At 41.8% G+C, this 19,865-nt stretch overlaps 1 protein-coding gene across 1 annotated transcript in view; it reads right to left on the bottom strand.

Moving 5' to 3' along the window:
* L3MBTL4 (L3MBTL histone methyl-lysine binding protein 4) overlaps window positions 1-19,865 on the bottom strand; it is a 331,967-nt gene that overhangs the window by 15,889 nt on the left and 296,213 nt on the right. The window contains exon 16 of the mRNA XM_019755692.3: window positions 3,028-3,197. Within this exon, the coding sequence (XP_019611251.2) occupies window positions 3,028-3,197 (170 nt within the window). The remainder of the gene's footprint in view (window positions 1-3,027; window positions 3,198-19,865) is intronic.

Here is a 19,865-nt window from a genome sequence, read left to right as displayed (position 1 = left end):
GCACTTTCTAACTATGTCATGTTGACCCCTATCCTTGTAGCTCTCTGGATGATCACCTCCTTGGTGAGTGCTCACCTGTCTTGTATTTCTGCCCATTGGAATACTTGTTCCATATTCAGTGGTGTAATCTGCATGGAACTCTAACTTGAAATAGCCCATAGTAAATTAATCATCTTATCCTGCCCCTAAACTGGATCCTTTCCCCAAAGTTTCATTTCTTGTGACAGCACCACTATTTTCCCATTCTTTCAGATGAACTCTAGGGCCTTATAGCTCTCATACATTATCATCCTAATTAAGTTCTAAACTGTGTAGTGCTGAGACTCACATTTGGCTTATTTCACTTTTTCATCTCTGTAACTGATCTATTCCCCTGTGCTGTTGCTTTTGACTCTAAAATGTCTACTGAATTGGGGTGGTTCTTCTCATGGCAGCAGCCAGTCCAGGCCCTGGTTATTTCACACCAGGAGCTCGGCAGTTGACTTCTGATCATCTCCCTCTCCTCAGCGTCTTCTCACTCTTACTCCTTTTGCTGATCATTGCTAGTCTCATCTTCCTGAAGCACCATCTTCACAAAGTGACTTTCTGTATCGGAATCTAAGATGGCTCATTCTGTCCACCAGCTAGCATTCATGCCCAGGGCTTGGCCTCAGACCTAGCACATCTTCCCCATCCCATGTCACTATTCTCTGTGGCCAGGTCCACAGTGTGTGTGGTGGGCTCAGGACATGGCTCTCACTATACAGTTTTAAGAGGTTACTTAGTTGCTGGTATCTCAATTTTCCTATTTGTAAAATGGGCAAATAAGACCACGTGTCTTATTATCATTATGTTAATATTTTTCACTATCATTAATGTTAGTAAAGCACACATAGTATATCTGCCAACCTTGCATATGTCAGACTCACTTCCATGCAACCTCCTATTATTCCCTTCTTTTGGGAACTGGGAACTGGAATGGCTTCCCTTCTTTTCTCTGCTTAGATATATTCCACTTCGGTTTCAAAATCCATCTAATGATGCCCTTGTCATTCAACAAACATTTACTGTGTTATCTACTAAGTGCCAGGTATACTGAGAGGTTTTCAAGGCACAAGTGAGTGAAATAAGCTTTCTCCTCATCTGGTCAGGGGTCAGATAAATGAGTGAAGGTGCAGTGACAAAAGACTCTCAGATGAAATAGGAGCACAGAGAGGATGTCTGACCCAACCTACAGGCTGCTACAGGAGGTGAGCACTGAACTGGTGGCTGGTGATGGCAGCACACAGAGTAAGAGAGGGTATTTGAGGCAGTGGTAGCAACTGTGCAAGGATGAGAACAACACGCAGGGACTTGGGATGGGCACAATTCTGTAGGCCAGAGTGGGAGGACCATGTGGGGATGTGGAAGGTAAGACCAGAAAGCCACGCAAGGACAGTCCATGCAGGTCTCAGTGGCATGCTGAAGCTGTTGTGGGAGACTAGGGATTGTTTTAAGTTGGGCAGAGACACACCCAGAATTCTCCCTTCTTTACCATGCTCCCTCACTCCCAGGACGCGGTTGCTCTGTACACACATGTAGGGCTGGGGCTGGATCCAGGTGGCTGCCCTCCCCAGGACCTCTTTCTTAGAAGGTCAGTGATGACTCGAGGGACTGGGAGCACAGCAACAAGTGAGGGAAGAAGAGCCACTTGCAGTCTTAAAAAAAGGTAGAACTTCAGATGAATGGCTTGAAAGTCACGAACGAATGACTTGCTATTGTATTCTCAGCTGAACTCCCCATTACATGCAATGTTGTTTCAGTGGCAAAACCATACATTATTTGATTATAGATACAACAGGTTTTAATTCTGTCGGCCCCGTCATGAAGCTGATGCATGCTCTGTAGACTGGTAAAAATTCATAACCAGGGACAGAGGGGCAGACTCTGTATACTCTTGAAGGCGCGGGATCACAGGTAGCCATCCCCCCAAACAGCCAGCCAGCTCCTGGCACATTCAGTCAATTCTCCGTTACCAGGAGTGGAAGAAGAGCTGAGCATGCAGGGTATACTGGGGAAAAGATGTTGGCCTCTCTGTTCCATGTGGACCAATACTTGGCAGGAGGAAGCCACCAGGCAGATTCTGTGAGCTACTTGGGAGAAGGAGAAGGGATCAGGGTTCTCTCCAAATCTCCAGCCTCTGGGTGACCTTCCCACCTGCTCCTTATTCCCTGCTGGAAAGGAAGGCCTAAACCAAGATTAAGTTAAATTGATTGCAGGAAGTGCTCAATGAACATTTTATAACTAGTTTAACTCCTTGGAGTGACCCAGGGATTTCCTTCAATTGAAAAAAAAACAAGTAAGACCTCACTAGGGAAAATAATACCTTTGTCAAAGGAATGTTAGTCAAAGAAATCTTCTTTAAAAGAAAATTGTTTTAAATATGAAACTTTTTTGCAGCATTAGAGTAAGCGATGGGACTTATCTGATCCTTAATAAAAACCAGTATCATAAGGCATGTTTATATTAAAATCAGATCTATTTTCCCTCTGTACAGCATCTTGTACTATGTTGAGATATAATTTACTTTAAAAATAAATATAAGGTTGACCAGATCACCTGTGACTTTGTGTGGACAGAAGGGCAGGACAGAGTCACTGAGCAGTGAGAATGCAGGACCCGGAGCCCACGGGGCTAAGAGAGCCCTGGGCACAGAATGCCCTGGGGTGGGCGCTCTCCCAGAGAAGATGCTGCTGAGGACAGCAGCTGCCAGGACTCAAGGCTGAGATGCTTATACATTGGTGCTTCCTCAAATTCAGTCTGTGGTGCTGGACTGGAGGCTTGGCCCCTCTGCCTAAATGAGCCCAAGGCCAATGGCCACGGAGCACAGAGGTGGTAGGTGCTGGGATAAGGTTAGAGAGAGGAGGGCAAAATCAATTGGAATTTCTTAATTTCCACAAAATCATGCCTGCTTCTCCCTCTTAAATGTGATACAGTGGATTCAGTGCCTAAGCAATTCTCAGCAGCTGGGCGTGTTCCATCCCAGGGCCCCAGAGCAGCTCTGCTCACCTCATCCACCGTCCATCGGGCCACCTTGCCTGCCTGGATGTCGGCCACACCTGGAAGCAGCTTGCAGTGTTGCTCCCTGCCGAGGGGGAGGTCCCGGAAAGGGTGGGTCGACAAGGATGCCATGAAGACCGACTGGTGCAGCGCCCGCTGTGTCTGCTCAGCAGAGTATTCTGAAAGACAGGCAGGGGAGGGAAGCACCACCAGTGCGAATTAGTGAGCAGCATACAGGTCAGCCTCTCATTACGGAGGTCTAGAGTCAGGTTGGAGAAAATGCAGACTGAAGGACAGTGGAAACCCTGGTCCTCTGGTCACACAACGTCATTGCCAGGAGTCCCTGAGCACAGCCAATACCACTGTTCTGTTTCAAAACAATGGTCATGAAAACCAACTGTTATGAAAGTCCTGTAAACTATCGCTGTTTGCTAAGCAGCTTGAGTAATCTTTATGACACACTGTTTGATGCCAACGGAGAGCTAGTGTATCACTGCCATTGGCTTCTCTGTCTCTAAATCAGGAGTCAGAGGAGCACAGAGCCTCGCTGAATGGGGCTATTAAGCACATGGGCACACGAGCCACCTGGAATGTACATCAGTTCTTCCTGGAGGCCACTTCATAGGTCCCCTGGGGGGCACTGAACATGGAATGCTACAGCAGCAGGGTCCCCGTGAGAACCTGGGTGGCAGCTGCTGCTGCGGCTCCCAGCAAGCCCTGATGACCTCACTGAGACTTGCGGAAAGCAGCGGCAGTTGAGATGCAACTGCCCTGGCACAGGCACTCTTAAATGGGTGCTCTCTTTTCTGAGCAGAAGCTCTGAATGTGCCGCGGTTCTGCAGCATGAAGAGCAATGGCTGCTGCTTGCCTAAGACTGGCTGCTGTCACCAAGGAGCAAGGCTTCACTTTTGCCACATCATTCTCCCAGCCTTTGTGTAGTTTTCCACTTTCAAGAGTGACTTTACTCTTGTGTTATATCCAACATTTAGGTGGGGCCATTGATCTCTCAATTCCCTTCTAATTTTGCTTTGAATGTACAAATGGGTAAGGAACAAAAACATAGCCATTTCAGAGAACACTCATGCCTTTATGACATCTTTTAAGATACTTTCAACACACATTAGCAAAATAGTTGATATTTTAAGACTTTGAAGAGCAAGGCCACAAAAGGAAATGTTTTAAGCCCTCTAAAAGCCTACCTTTCCTAATGCAAATGGCAGGTTAAGTAAGCAGTAGTCACATAATTTAAAGTCTATTATGATAATTTGTTTCACTAAGAGTCTGAAAAGCTATTATGCTAATATTTCCACCTCAAATTAATTACAGTTTCTAGTAGGTGAGGCTAACTGGCACTTTGCATGGTCACCTAGTCACATACCCCATAGCGATCAGAGAGGTTCTAAGCCATGAAGGTGTCCATCACCACCCTGGCTGCTCGGCACAGACATCCTGAATGCTTACTGATGCCTGCTGTCTACACAGATAAAGAGACAGCAGAATTGTGGCCTTCTCACAAGTTCTTGTGCTCCAGTTGCAAGCAGCAGCAAATTTGTCTCTAAATGCTGATTGTCCAGCACTGACCTTTTTAGTATGTAAATAGGTTATCGCCTTCGTGTAGATTAGCCCCCAGTGTAAAGCTACAGGTTCTGAAGGGAAACTTCACATCTTCTTCGGAAAGCCAGTATGTTTACAAATGTGAATGTTCTTTAATGAAGTTATAATTAGGATGGACAAGGAGCATGCACAAAACAAACCCTGGAAACCCAGAGTGGGAGCGTCACAGAGGAAGTCTGCAGTTACAGCCACACATAATCACCGAGGGTTTTCCTGGGAGACCAACAGTTAAAGCTATGTATTCTTAGGGATTAAGACTTGAGCCAAAGCCGGGCTTTATTCTGGAAAAGCATCACTGGATCAATCAATCAGTTGTTTTTGCTGAATAACATGGTCTTAAAAAGGAAAAAACAAAACAAAAAAAACAAAAAAACACATGTATATCTCTAATCCATGCCCTGGGTAAATCAATTATGCATTGTTTCCAAAAATGTGTAAGACTCTGCAAAGACACAATTAATGAATACTGTGTTTTGAAGGCATAGAGATGTTGAGTGATGGTCATCAGATTCCTGTGATTCACAAATAAAAGCTGAAGGTATGTAAGAAAACCACTGTGCTTCCAAGCAAGGAAATTTTCCACACTGTAATTCTGGAAGCAAATTGCCTTGGCTGCTGAGGCATCCACTTGGAAGAAACCTAAGGTGTAGTTGCCAGCAGTGAACAGCCTTGAGGTTCCTGAGTCCACTGCTTCTTATGGTTCTGGGCTCTGAAGACCGGAACTTCAGTTAGTCCATGTAGCAAGATGACCTTTCGGTTATAACTAAAGTTGGGAGCTCTAGCTGTATGCTGCACACTGGAACTCAGGCTGGCTCTATACTATCTATGGCTTGAGAATTCTGTTAACTGTGTCCTTGTTAAATCAAACTATCTGTTTGAATGGAGGTGAAATCTAGAGGTCTCAAAGACTGAAGAGAACTTAGTGGCCCTTTATGCCATGGGCAGTGGGGAAAGGTCTGCAAACACTTGCCAGGCCACAGATCGCTACCTGGTGTCGAGTTCTCAGGGGTTAAGAGCTTGTGTCTGTTTATCTGCCACCTTAGGTTTTGGGGAATTCTTGCCAGCCCAGTTACATGCTGCATATGGCCTGAAAGTTCTTTTCTTGTTCACAAAGACTTGATTTATGTTAGAGAGGGAATTCCTGATTAGGACGTTTGGGTAACCAGTCTGCCATCTCTAAGACACAACCAGAATTGACAATACCCACCAGCAGAACTGGTGGGAGGGAGAAGGAGAATGTGCAAAAGGATGTACTGTGGGTCTCAGCTTATCATAACCCCTAACTAAATAGTAGGTGCCCCTCTACACTCAACTGTAAGCTCCTAGAAGTCAGGATTGATGTTCAATGAAGGGGAAGCTGCATGATTAGAAATTAACAGAGTGTGAGACTAATTTTCCAATAGTTACAAAAGAGAGGGAATGCATTTTGTAGAGTGTTTTATGGTGGTGGTTGTTCATTTTTGTATCATTTACCAGGTCTAATTTCTTCCAAAGCTGATGGTTTTGGGGTGGAATCTTCGGCTCTAGCTGAAAGAATGCAAAGTCAGGCTTGCCTCAGAGGACTGTGACACCAGCGAAAGGGGAAGGTCCGCACCCGCTCGCCTGGTTGTGAATCCTGGTCCCCACATAGTTGCTGAGTGACGTTGGGTGAGATACTTAACTCTATGTATCAAGGTTTTTCATCTTTAAAATAGGATAAGAATAGTACTATATGTCAGTGAGTTGTTGGGATTAGAACAGCTTCTGGTGTTCAATCCATGTTAGATATTATATTACTGTTACAAGATGTAAAGATATTTTAAGTTGTAACAATAGTGAAGATGGGGAAATAAAGAATTTCCAAAACAGGTGTGACTAGATTGGCTTAAAACCTATGAAAGTTGAAATTTAAACTGAAACTCAGGATCTTCAGGGCCACATTCAGATTTCACACCCAAGTGGTTCTCGACTTACTGTGCAGTGCTCATTATTTGCAGAAGTCCCAGTGGAAGGAAATGAGTGAGAACCCACAGGGTGCTGCCAATGCAGGGTGGGGCATCTGTTTCCCAGGAAAAAGTGTGCTGACGTGTGGCACGCTCTGAACACTGTTAAAACGCACTCAGCCTGCCAGCTTTGAATTTTGGTGGCTCTTGACAACTTTTAATATGTGGGGTGATTTGCATTATTTTAAATTCTGTGCATAAAATTAGATTTTTGAAAATACCCACTTAAAATTTCTGCATACATTTTAATTAAATATGAACACACTGATTTTAACTTTTAACCAAGCCAGCACAGCTTGTGTCGGATTAGATCTCCCTAAATAGTCATTAATAAATTAAAGGGCATAAGCCTGTGAAGAAGGGGTATACTGTCCTCAGAAAACATTCTCATCAAATCAAAAGGATAAGATAATTCTACCTTGGGGCACTTGGAATAAACAGAGGCTTCTAGATTAGAAAAGGATGTCTATCATGAGCAGAGGGCAGAAAGGGTCTTCCTAACAGCGTAACTTCTGTACGTCACCCACTAGGCCCAGCATCCCAGCCCGGTGTCTGCCCAACACAGTGGAGGGGTACGGATGGCCCTCAGCTACGCTGTCTCTCTGTGATTCCTACTCAGCTCTCCTAAAAGTCAGCAAGGAAATTCAGCCTGCAAAAGCAGCCCTCCTACTGGAGTTTTGTAATATTTTAATTAATCAAAATGCCCTTTGCACCAGAAAATGAAATGCACGTATAATCCTGGCTTTGCCTCTAACAGTAATGTGTGAGCGACAACTCATGAAGCTATCCCCACACTTAAGGTGTCTTCACCATTCCGGAAAGCAGAGTAATACATGTAGTACTTGTCACCTTGGTTGTTTGCCATTTGTAGGATAGTTTGGTTCTAAGAATTCTTTTGCTACAATTTTTTTCTCATTGGGTACTTCTTCTGAGTTTTATGCCTTTAAAAAATATAATGAAGTGTTTCATGATTTCAGTCAAAGTGCTTGGAGATTTGGAAAACTCTCAAGTGTCTGAGGCCAGCATCTTCAGCTCTGTGTCTAGCTCCAGAATCCAAGGAGTCCCTGGCCTGGAGCGCCAGGAGACTTGGCCACAGGTCTGAGTCCATTCAGCAGCACTCAAGAGGAGCAAATGTAGAGTTCCAACTCCAAAAGCATTAAGTCATTACCTTTCTTGCAGAGGCAATAACTTCCTGGAAGCCAGCTGACTCCCTGATGAGATGTCAGTCTCAATGGTAAGTGCTATCTGCTTCTGCTCTTGAAGACGGGAAGCCCCAGCAAGGTGAAGAGTATCTTCTCCAAGTTTATGGGGACAGCCAGACGGGGCCAGTTGTGGATGGTGTGTGACTCAGGGGCAGCCTTTTGGGTGAAATGACCAAATAGACCCATGATATTGTGTATCTGCTTGCTTCCCAATTCCACAGACTTAAAAAAAAAAAAAAAAAAAAGTATTTAGGTCCCTGATTTCTTCTCTGCCCTTTTCAATCATCCGTTCCACTCCTGCTGTACTCTTACAAATGAAAAAAAAAAAATCCTTTATGGAAATGTTCTTTAAAAATATGGTTGTTTCTTCATAAAAACTCACACAACAAAACTGAAACAAGTGAGTCATAAATGGTAACCAGAGATTTCATGACTGGGCTTCAAGTTATTTTTTAAAGATTTTTATTAAAATATAGCTAACATACAATATTATATTAGTTTCAGGTGTATACCATAGTTACTCAACATTTGTATAACTAAGGAAGTGATCACCATGATAAGTCAGCAAACATCTGATACCATACTATTATTAACTACATTCCTCATGCTGTACATTACATCTCCCTGACTCATTTGTTTTATACCTGGAAATCTGAACCTCTTATTTCCCTTCACCTTTCCCCCCTTTTAAAATTTTTCAGTTACAGTGGACACTCAATATTATTTTACATTAGTTTCGGTGTACAGCAGAGTGGGTAGACATTTATACAATTTAAAAAGTGATCCCCCTGACTTGTACAGTACCCACCTGTCACTATACTGACCGTGTTTTCCCAAAAATAAGACCTAGCCGGACAATCAGCTCTAATGTGTCTTTTGGAGCAAAAATTAATATAATTATTAATTTTACTATAAGTAAATTGTTTTACTTATATTATTTTACTATCATATAAAACCGGGTCTTTATAATGTAATATAATATAATACCAGTCTTATAGACGCATTAGAGCTGATTGTCCAGCGAGTTCTTATTTTCGGGGAAACACAGTAGTTATCACCATATTATTGACTATATTCCCTATGATTTATTTATATCTCTTTACTATTTTGCAACTACCAATGTGTACTTCTCATTGCCTTCACCTTTTTCACCCTGCCTCCAAACCTCTCTCCCATCTATCTCCCCAATAAATCTAGTACCCATCTGACACCATATATTGTTATTACAATATTATTGACTATGTTCCTTCTGCTATACCCTACATCCCCATAACGACTACGTAACAACCAATTTGTGCTTCTTAATCCCTTCCCCCTTTTCACTCACACTTCCTGAATCCCCCTCCCATCTGGCAACCATCAAAATGTTCTTTGTATCTATGAGTTTGTCTCTGTTTTGTTTGTTTATTTATTTTGTTCTTTAGATTTCATATATAAGTAAAATTACATTGCATCTGTCTTTCTCTGTCTGACATGCCTCACTCAGCACAATATACTCCAGGTCCATCCATGCTGCTGCAGATGACAAGAATCCATTCCTTTTCATGGCCGAACAATATTCCATTGAATATATGTAACACCTATTCTTTATCTATTCATCCATCTATGGACACCCAGGCTGCATACACATCTTGGCCATTGTAAACAATGTTGCAATGAACATATGGATGCACACATCCCCTCAAAATAGCATTTTGAGTTTCTTTGGATAGACACCCAGAATTGGGACTACTGGGTCCTTCTTTGTCTCATTTTAAAGTCTATTTTGTCTCATATCAGTATTGCTACCTTAGCTTTTTTTGTTTCCATTTTTATGAAATATCTTTTTCCCATCCCTTTCCTTTCAGTCTGTGTCTCTTGATCTGAAGTGAGTCTTTTGTAAGCAGCATATGTAAGGGTCTTATTTGCTTATCCATTCAGTCACCCAATGTCTTTTGATGAGAGCATTTAATCCATTTCCATTTAAAATAATTGTTGATAGATATGTAGTTATTATTTATAGTCTTAATCTTTGTTTTTGTTTTTCTTTAACTTCTTAAAGAAGTCCCTCTAAGATTCATTGCAATACTGGTTTGGTGGTGATAAACTCCTTTAGCTTTTTTTTTTTTTTTTTTTTTTTGTCTGGGAAGCTCTTTATCCTTTGATTCTACATGATAACTTAGCTGGGTAGAGTAATCTTGATTGTAGATCCTTGCTTTTCATCACTTTGAATATTTTGTGCCAATCCCTTCTGACTTGCAAAGTTTCTGTTGAGAAATCAGCAAATGATCTTGTGGGAGGTCCCTTGTAGGTAACTAACTGTTCTCTTGTAAGCTTTCAAAATTCTTTGTCTTTAACTTTTGGCATTTTAATTATGATGTGCCTTGGTGTGGGCCTCTTTGGGTTCATCTTGTTTGGGACTCTCTGAGCTTGCTGGGCTTCTATTTCCTTCACCAGGTTAGGAAAGTTTTCCATCATTATTTCTTCAAACAGGTTTGCAATTCCTTGCTCTCTCTGCTCTCCTTCTGATACCCCGGTGAGATGAATGTTGGTAGGCCTGATGTTGTCCCAGAGGCCCCTTAAAATATGCTCACTTTTTGGGATTCTTTTTACTTTTTGCTGCTCTGTTTGGTGTTTTCTGATACTTATCTTCTAAATCACTGATTCAGTCTTCTACTTCATCTAATCTACTGAGTCTCTCTAATGTATTCTTCATTTCATTTGTTGTATTCTTCATTTCTGACTGGTTCTTTTTTTATCTTTTCTTTCTCCATTTTTATGTTTCCTATCTCTTTGTTGAAATTTTTCCTGGGATCACTGAGTATCCTTATAACCAATGTTTTGAACTCTGTATCTGGTAGATTGCTTGTCTCTGTTTGTTTAGTTCTTTTTCTGGAGTTTTGTTCTGTTCTTTAATTTGGGACATATTTCTTTGTCTCCACATTTTGGATGTCTCCTGGTGTTTATTTCTATGTATTAGGTAGGGCTGCTATGCCTCCTGGTCTTAGTAGAGCGGTCTTATGTAGTAGGTGTCCTGTGGGGCCCAGTGGCATAATCTTCCTGGTCACCAGAGCCGAGTATTCCAGGTATCTCCCTTGTGTGAGTTGTGTGTGCCCTCCTGTTGTAGCTGAGCCTTGGTTGCTGTTTGCATGCTAATGGGAGGGACTGACACTTGGGCTGATTGGCCCTAGGGACTGGTCTTGCCTAGGAGCTTTGTGCAGAGGCTGACCCTACAGAGCAGGATTTGCTTTGTCAGGGCTCTGGCGCCTGTCCAGTATGCACTTTGAGAATGTGGTCCTTAGAGGTGGCTCAGTTTGGTATGAAGCTGGTCACCAGACGTACAAGCCTTGGGACCTCCTGCCATTTTCCAAGCAGTCCCCTTTAACTGTCATGGAAAAGTCCGACCTCCTTTGAGGTCCCACCTTTTGGGCTTTACACTTGAATACCTCTTCTCAGGTATTGGTCTTCCCTCCTCAGACATGCTCCCTCATTCAGTGAAAAGTGAATAACCCAGCTCACGGTCCCTGTCCACTTTAGGCCTGCCTTCCCTCTGAGGAATGTACCTTGGGTACCTTTCCCTTTGGTTCTCCTCCAGTCTGCTCCTCACAGTCACATCTTTGAGGACCAGGAAGTACTGCCCCTCACAGGCAGCACTTGGCACCTCAGCCTGCTGCTGGTCTCCCTTCCTGCCAGAGGAGCTTCTCCTGATAGTTCATACTCAGCGGGCACCCAAGGTTCATCCAACTCCCCTGCTAGACCATGGTGTCTTCCATTTCTCCCCTGCACTTCTCTGTCTCTCTTTCCTCGCCGCACCTCAGGAACTTGAGTTAGCTTCCTCTCTCCTTCAGGGGATGCCCCCATCTCCTCTGGTCCTCAGTGTGCTTCTCCACCCACCCCATGCTTGCTGGCTTGTGGGACTCAGCCTTCCTGGTTTTCTTGGTGTTGCTACCTCCATATGGGCACTTTCTAAGGGTTTGACTGCCAAACACAACAGGATACTGAAGGAATAAGTCATTTAGTAACCAGGGAAAGTGGCAAATAATGAACACATCCTAGAATGGGACTCAGTTTCCTGCTTTGTGAAGGGGTTGAGCCCCAGCTTTTATTCCAAAGGGCTGGGTTTTAGTGAAATGCCCTTTTTAAGAGGTCTCCAAGCCCAGGTGTCTATACAAGAGGTACTCAGACCCAGACACACAGGGCTCCCTGGCACAGAGGCTCTCAGGCCTCATCCCTGTCCACAGCCCTCCCCAGCCTGTCAGGGGGTGAGTGATGCCTCCTCAGGAGGGCTCCTGTAGGACCCCCATCACTTGCTACCCGATATTGAAATTGTCTGTTTACTTAGAAGTCTCTGTAAATTCAAGGGCAGTCATTTCCAATTCATCCTCACATCCCCATAGGATCGCACCGGACTGACACATGGTACAGCATACTACACGTGCTTAATACCTGATGTGACTCTTGGGCCATCTACTGCAGAGAAAAATAATGCAGTGGCAAATGCTAACTTAGTCTATGCCAGTGAAAACAATGAATTTCCATCCTGTGGGCTCTTCTTTGCCAAATATCCTCAGTACTGAAAAGGCCGGGAATTGTTTGTGATATGAAATCTAACTCCTTGTTTTGATACTCCAGAAGCCGATATCCCCCGGTTTCATTTTAATAAAAATGCAGAAAAATCCATATTAACTTTTGATATATTAGTCATCCAGTGAAAGACTTAATGTGCAGAATATTTTTTGATGGCTAAAGGGTAACCTTTTAGTTTAATATCTGCTTCACACAGCTTGAGAGACATCATTAATTAACTTCTTTAGATTGAATACTAAAAGCAATCACCCAGCACGTATTTTTTATCCTTTGCAAGACTGTTTTCTTTTACTTGTAAAAGTGAGACCATAATTGAATGAATACTAATAGTCAACTTGACCAAGAACCGGAGTCACTCTTCTCAAAGTGCGTACTCCCTTCCTGGTTACTTCCTGTTCTGACTCTTCACAGGCAGTTCTAGGAAGAACAAGCGGTGTTTGGATTGACATTCACAAATTCAAAGGCCCTACTATCTTTATACACATAAGAATACGACACAAATGAAAACACTACTGTGCACGAAGAAACAAATGGTTTAATTGTATGTTGATTCCAACAGTAGGTGGTGATACTGGAAGGAGCAATAATACATCCTTGAAGTCAATGGATTTGGAAGCAAAATGCTTTGAGTTGAAGGCAGTGTGTGAGCACCCAGTGTGACTAGTGCAGAAGCCCAGGCAGGTCTGTGTGCCAGGCTTTTAACCCGTTCAGCCATTTCTGAGCTCTAAAAATGCACAAGTTGGAAGGGGCAAGTGAACTAATAGAAGTTTTAACCCTTAAAATCTTACACAGCCTACCTCTGGGGACAGACACCATAAGCTATTTATTTGTGCATGTCCTGTCCTCACCTAGCATACTAGCATAGCACCAGGTACGTAGGAGGTGCTCACCAGCTTTTTGTTCACAATTAACAGGGCATCAGGATGTATCCTCCCTGACTGATGGAAGGTCTGGAGCTCCCAACTATGCACATGCCATGAGTGAACACGTCACTGGACTTTGCTTTCTTTTTCTCTGTACTGCCCTCTTCCCAACCAGTGGGCACATTGTTTGAGCAAGGAGTCCGTGGGTGCTCAACTTGATCAGAGAAACCCCCAAGACTCCCTGGTTTCCAAGGCTCACAGTGAAGCACACCCAGCCCAGGGCACAGCACTGTACCTACCAGCCAGGAGCACTCAATCACAATGACAAAATAGCACCAAATGGAATGCACCCAATGGCTGCCAGTACCACTGGGGGCTTCAGAGAATCTGCCAACACCAGTCTGGACTTGAGGCTGGCTGGGAGTCAACGGGACAAACATTTGCTGGGTGTCTCTTATTGTTTATTATTAATTCCATATGATTTCAGGAGGGCCAGTGCTATCAGTCATCATTTATAGATAATGCAGTGGTCTCAGAGACACTAAGTGACTTGGCGAAAGTTATTCAGCAGGCCAGGGCAGGGCTGGAGGCAGGCCCAGGGGCCACCACACTGGGGCCTTCCTTTCCTCCAATCCTTTAAGAGTGGGTTCTTTCCATCACTGCTTCTATATTTCTGTCTAAAGGTTTACAGGCAGAGTGACACATGGTTGGTATGGGGGTATGTGGCTGAATCATTCCAGAAAAGACAGAGTTCCCTATTTTTAAATAAGAAAGCCTCTACATTGCAATACGAAGACTGCCCTATCTCAAGATAGGTCTTTGGAAGTATTGTGAAATTTATCTCAAAATATACATGCTTCCATGGATTCTACCTGGGTCCCATGTAGATCTGCTCAGAGAAGCACTTTAAGCTCTGGAAAGGAGAGATGTCCTGTGCTTAGCCTGGCAGGAGGTGAAAAGCAGCAGTCCCAGGGGGTGCTAGAAAGGGGCCTGGGAACACAGTGCTGCTGCTCATCCCTTCCTGTCTCTGGCGTGGGAAGCTGCCTGCTTCCTTGGCAAGGAGCTCAGCACAGATGCTCACTCTGAGGTGGCGCCAAAGGTTCCCCTCATGGAGGTGCTGACATGCGCACAGAATTTGAGAAATCAACCCATACCGTGTGGCACTCTGAGGTCCAAGTGACTGATCTATGTGTGGGAGCCAGCTTATTTTCATGGGTTTCTGTGCTCCATCTACTCTACAGAAGAGATGCTCCCATTTGAAAGTGGTCCTGGGGGAACTCTTCCAGCACGGGACAGCCCTAAAGGCCACTAAGTTGGGAAGGTGCCTTTCCTCTCACTCAGGGAGAGGCAGGACTTAGAGGAAGTAAAGCTGCCCCTCATGAATTAAAACTGAGAAACTTAAAGATACCACAAAAACAATATTATTAACAGAACTGATAAATTAATTTAGTAAAGTAGCAGGATACAAAATATTCAGAAATCAGTTGCATTTTTATACACTAATAACGAACTATCAAAAAGTGAAATTAAAGCAATCCCATTTACAATTGCATAAAAAAATACCTAGAAATAAATTTAACCAAAGAGGTAAGAAAATACAAATACATAGAAACGTATGCTGTGCTCATGGATAGGAAGAAATAACATGGTCAAAATATCTATACTACCCAAAGCAATCTATAGATTCAATGTAATCCTTATCAAAATACCAATGGCATTTTTCACAGACCAAGAACAAATAATTCTAAAATTTATATGGAACCACAAAAGATCCCAAATAGCCACAGCAGTCTTGAGAAAGAACAAAGTTGGAGGTATCATGTTACCTGATATCAAACTTTACTGCAAGCGTAGAGTAATCAAAACAGCATGGTACTGGCTTAAAAACAGACACATAGATCAATGGAACAGAATAGAGACCCAGAAATAAATCCATGTTTATATAGTCAAGTAATCTGTGACAAAGGAGGCAAGAATACAGTGGGGTAAAGACAGTCTATTCAATAAATGGTGTTGGGAAAACTGGACAGATACATGCAAAAACAATGAAACTAGACCATTCTTACACCATATTCAAGAATAAACTCAACATGGATTAAAGACTTAAATGCAAGACTCGAAACCATAAAACTCCTAGAAGAAAACATAAGCAGTAAACTCTCTAAACATTGCTCCTAGTAATATTTTTTTCTGATATATTTCCTCGGGCAAGAGAAACAAAAGACAAAATAAACAAATGGGACTACATCAAACTAAAAAGTTTATGCACAGCAAAGGAAACCATCAACAAAATAAAAGGACAAATTACCAAATGTCAAAAGATAGTTGCCAATGATACAACTGATAATGGGTTAATATCCAAAATTTATAAAGAATGATACAACTTAACACCAAAAAAACCAAAACAATCCAATTAAAGAATGGGTGAAGGACTTGAATAGACATTTCTCCAAAGAGGACATACAGATGGCCAACAGACATGAGAAAAGATGATGAATGTCACTAACCATCAGATAAATGCAAATTAAGTGCACAATGAGATATCACCTCACACTTGTCAGATTGGCCATCATCAATAAATCATCAAGTATTGGGGAGGATGTGGAGAAAAGGGAACCTTTGTGCACTGTTGGAGGTATTGTAATTGGTGTAGCCACTATGGAAAACAGTGGAGATTTCTCAAAAAAATAAATATAGAACTAGCTTATGACCCAGCAATTACATTTTTGAGTATTTCTCTGAAGAAATCCAAAACACTAATTTGAAAAGATATATGCATCCCTGTGTTCATTCCGGCATTATTAACAATAGCCAAGATATGGAAGCTACCTAAGTGCCCAACAATAGATAAATGGATAAAGGAGAGGTGGTACATATATATACAATGGAATATTACTTGGCCACAAAAAAGAATAAAATGTTACCATTTGTGACAACATGGATGGACCTAGAGGGTATTCTGCTAAGTGAAATAAGTCAGACTGAGAAAGACAAATACCATTTGATTTCACTTACGTGTGGAATCTAAAAAATGAACAAACCAACAAAACAGAAACAGACTCATAGATACAGAGAGCAAACTGATGGTTTCCAGATGGGAGGAGGGTTGGGGGGCTGTGTGAAAAAGATGAAGTGATTAAGCAAAAATTGCCAGTTACAAAATAGTCATACGGATGTAAAGTATACCATAAAGAATATAGTCAATAATGTTGCAATAACTATGCATGGTGCCAGGTGGATACTAGACTTACCGAGGGATCATGTCATAAGGTATATAAATGTTTAACTGCTATGCTGTACACCTGAAACATATAATTTTGAATGTCAGCTGTAATTGAAAAACATAAAAAAAACTGAGCGCCTCTCCTTAGGTGTTATCACATCATTTACTTGTGATCTTTTTTTTTAAAAGCACTAAATTATACCAACATTTAAGAAAATTGACTTGTTCTGGAGCTAGATAAAACATGCAATGACTCCATACTCTTTGTTACTGTGTTTCCCTGAAAATAAGACCTAGCCAAACAATCAGCTCTAATGCATCTTTTGGAGCAAAAATTAATATAAGACTTGGCATACATTATATTATATTATATTATATTATATTATATTATATTATATTATATTATATTATTATATAAGACCTGGTCTTATAGTAAAATAAGACCTGGTATTATACTATATATTATATTATATTATATTATATTATATTATATTATATTATATTATATTATATTATATATTATATCCGGTTTTATAGTAAAATAAGACCGCATCTTATACTAATTTTTGCTCCAAAAGACGCATTAGAGGTAATTGTCTGGCTAGGTCTTACTTTTGGGCAAACACAGTATGTAATTCAAGTCTTGTCAGAAACTGGGTTCTAAGCCTACAAAAGCTATTCTGTTCAGTCATCTATTTTCTCTCCTAAAACAAACATCACTTGATGTCAATATGCACAGGTAATATATCTGAACTTTTCTTATTTATTAGCATTCAGGAAAATAGAAAGCTTTTACTGTTCTTAGGGTGTGTGTGTATGTGTGTGTGTGTGTGTGTCTGAGTTTTGAAAAAAAGGGAAAGGAGGAAAAACACTCCAAACTTAAATGGCAGGAACAAGTACCTGGCACAAATGAAAAACAAATTACTAAGCAGAGATAATGAAGGAATCAGATTAGCCACTACACTCTGCATTTGAACCTTCTTTTGAAAATCGGGAGTCTTAACTGATGGAGACATCACCTCCCACCTCAGCAAAACCTATGCAGCCCTCTTCCTGTACAGGCCACCCTCTTCCCCTGCACCTTGGTCCTGCGCCTGCCACCCGGCCTTTTTCACATTTTTCTCACATGCCCCTTGATAGCCTCCCGTGAACAATCAATTTTCTTCATAGCCAGTGGGTTCTCTGCACTGTGTAGAGTTGCTTTCCCAGATCCCTGAGCTGGGTACTCAGAGTTTGTTTCTTGATATGTAAGACAGAAGCCAAGAACATTCAATTAGTCTGCAGCAGGGTCTGTCACCTATAATTCACATTCTTTAATTACAATTCATGGTGAAGCATGGAACCAGAGGAACCACCAGCAGGACCATTCAGGAACTCAGGCTGTATAGAGGCTATCAGATATTATGGAAAATGCCCCCGCCCCTCCACACACACACATAGTCGATCATCCTGCTTTTAGAAACTACAGATTAAAACACATGCTTTTTGCAGTTTTAAAAATTAACCAGGATAAATTAAAGCTCAGAAGAATTAAGTTTATGATCCTATCATATTTACAGTATTCGTTTGGTTCAGATGCTAATTTTACACATTCCTGATACCTAACAAAAATGACAGCCGCATTTCCATTTTTGAAAAGTACCAGAGATTGGATCAAAGCTGTTACATTTATCACATGTATGCGTAGAGGGGTAGGAATGTGGTGGAATAAAAGATAGTATGATTTATCCTGGAATTAATTGACTATTGTTTCCCATTTAGGTGACTACATCAAAAGATGCAGAATTTGGAAATTATACTTTCCATGAGTATTTGTAAATGAAACTACTAAATAATTATTTCGACGTAACTTCTAAGCAACCACTTCAAACCTATTACATCAGAAATTCAAGTAACAATTATGGGGCGATTGAGGAAATGGGCTGAAGGCTGCATCACCCCAGCAGAAAGATGACAATTTCCTGGGTCTTTTACTTTGGATAGTAACCTGAAAACCTGATGCGACTTTGTTATGGGAGCAAGTTTCTCACATCAAGAGGAAACACTTCTGTTGTAAATTGAGGCCTTCATTTCCAACATGAAGGGAACCTCTTCCTTGTAATGAGAAGATAAGCCTTTCTCAAGTAAATGATACTTGTATATAAAACCCTGCTTTATACCTCTGTTGAAAAATAACTGCTTTTGGCATCAGTAATTTTCTCTAAAAGCCAACTTTCCACCTGAAGATATTGTGGAAGCTGTGTCACTAAAATGAGGTTATGTTTTAAGGATTGAATGCTTACGGATTATTCAGTCATGAGACTGGATCACTGTTAATGAATTAGAGATGATAACACTGACACTTAAAACAACAAAATCTTATTCTTAATTATCAACTATAAAAGGCGAGCTGCTAATACTCGTGTGTTTGTGTGGGTGGGTGGAGATTAAGAAAAAAACAATGTTAGAAAAGAAGAGAATTTTAATAAAGCCAGTGTTTTAAAAAGACTGACTCAGGTAAGCTGTCACCACATTCTCAAAATCCTGTTTGTTGTAATGGGTTGTCATGCAGGGTCTCAGCTCCCGCTCCTCGCACAAGAACGCAGGATCTAGCGAAGCCAAACAGGAACAACAACCGAGCCATAGATACGGGGTTCGTACCACTATATTCTCGATGGGGGCTGATCAAGACACAAAAGCAAACATCCGCCAGTACCCAAGTGAGGGGTCTTCCTGTACCCCCGTCTCACTGGTGGCTGGGCGAGACACAGGAAGTAGGATTAACATGATCTGCAATCCACAATCCGCTTGCTAACCGCACTTGCTAGCTGCAATCCACAGTCCGCTTCTCTGCCAACCAACCAACAACCCACCCCCTAGCATAGCCACAGTAGTTATGTTAATGGCTAATGGTTAACCAGTAACAGCTGATGGCCACCCAGCCACAGCGGATGGCCATCTAATAACCGAGCCAGCACCTTCCCACGTGAGGCCGAGAGCCTGGAAACTGCTCTCTGGGACTCTGTCCCCACATGGGTAATATTTAGAAACATTCTGCAGAGCTTCTAATAAACCATTTGAAAGAGAAAACATTGAGGAGAAGATTGAATGGTGACAGAATACAATAGCAGTAATGGAAAATGTGCCTGAAATAAATGAGAAACAGCACATTTCTGAGGCGAGATGACCCCTTGCTGCTTCCCCAATAACCTGTGAATTTTCAGGGAATAAGATTGCCCTCATTTTCCAGTCTTCCTTAGGGCTGATATCCTCATGCAAAATATTCCCAATTACACAATGAGGATGCATTGTGTTAAACTTTCTTCTAACCTGGAAATAGAGAGATCATCTGAAACCCTTTTTTTAAAAGGCCACGTAAGTTTCTTAGGACATACTAGTGTATTCTTTGGGGGAACGC

This window comes from Rhinolophus sinicus, chromosome 4, assembly GCF_057876585.1.
Source record: "Rhinolophus sinicus isolate RSI-liver-muscle chromosome 4, RSI-T2T, whole genome shotgun sequence".
Taxonomy (NCBI): domain Eukaryota; kingdom Metazoa; phylum Chordata; class Mammalia; order Chiroptera; family Rhinolophidae; genus Rhinolophus; species Rhinolophus sinicus.
The sequence above is the reverse complement of the archived record's forward strand: the minus strand, read 5'-3'. Positions and strand labels throughout refer to the sequence as shown.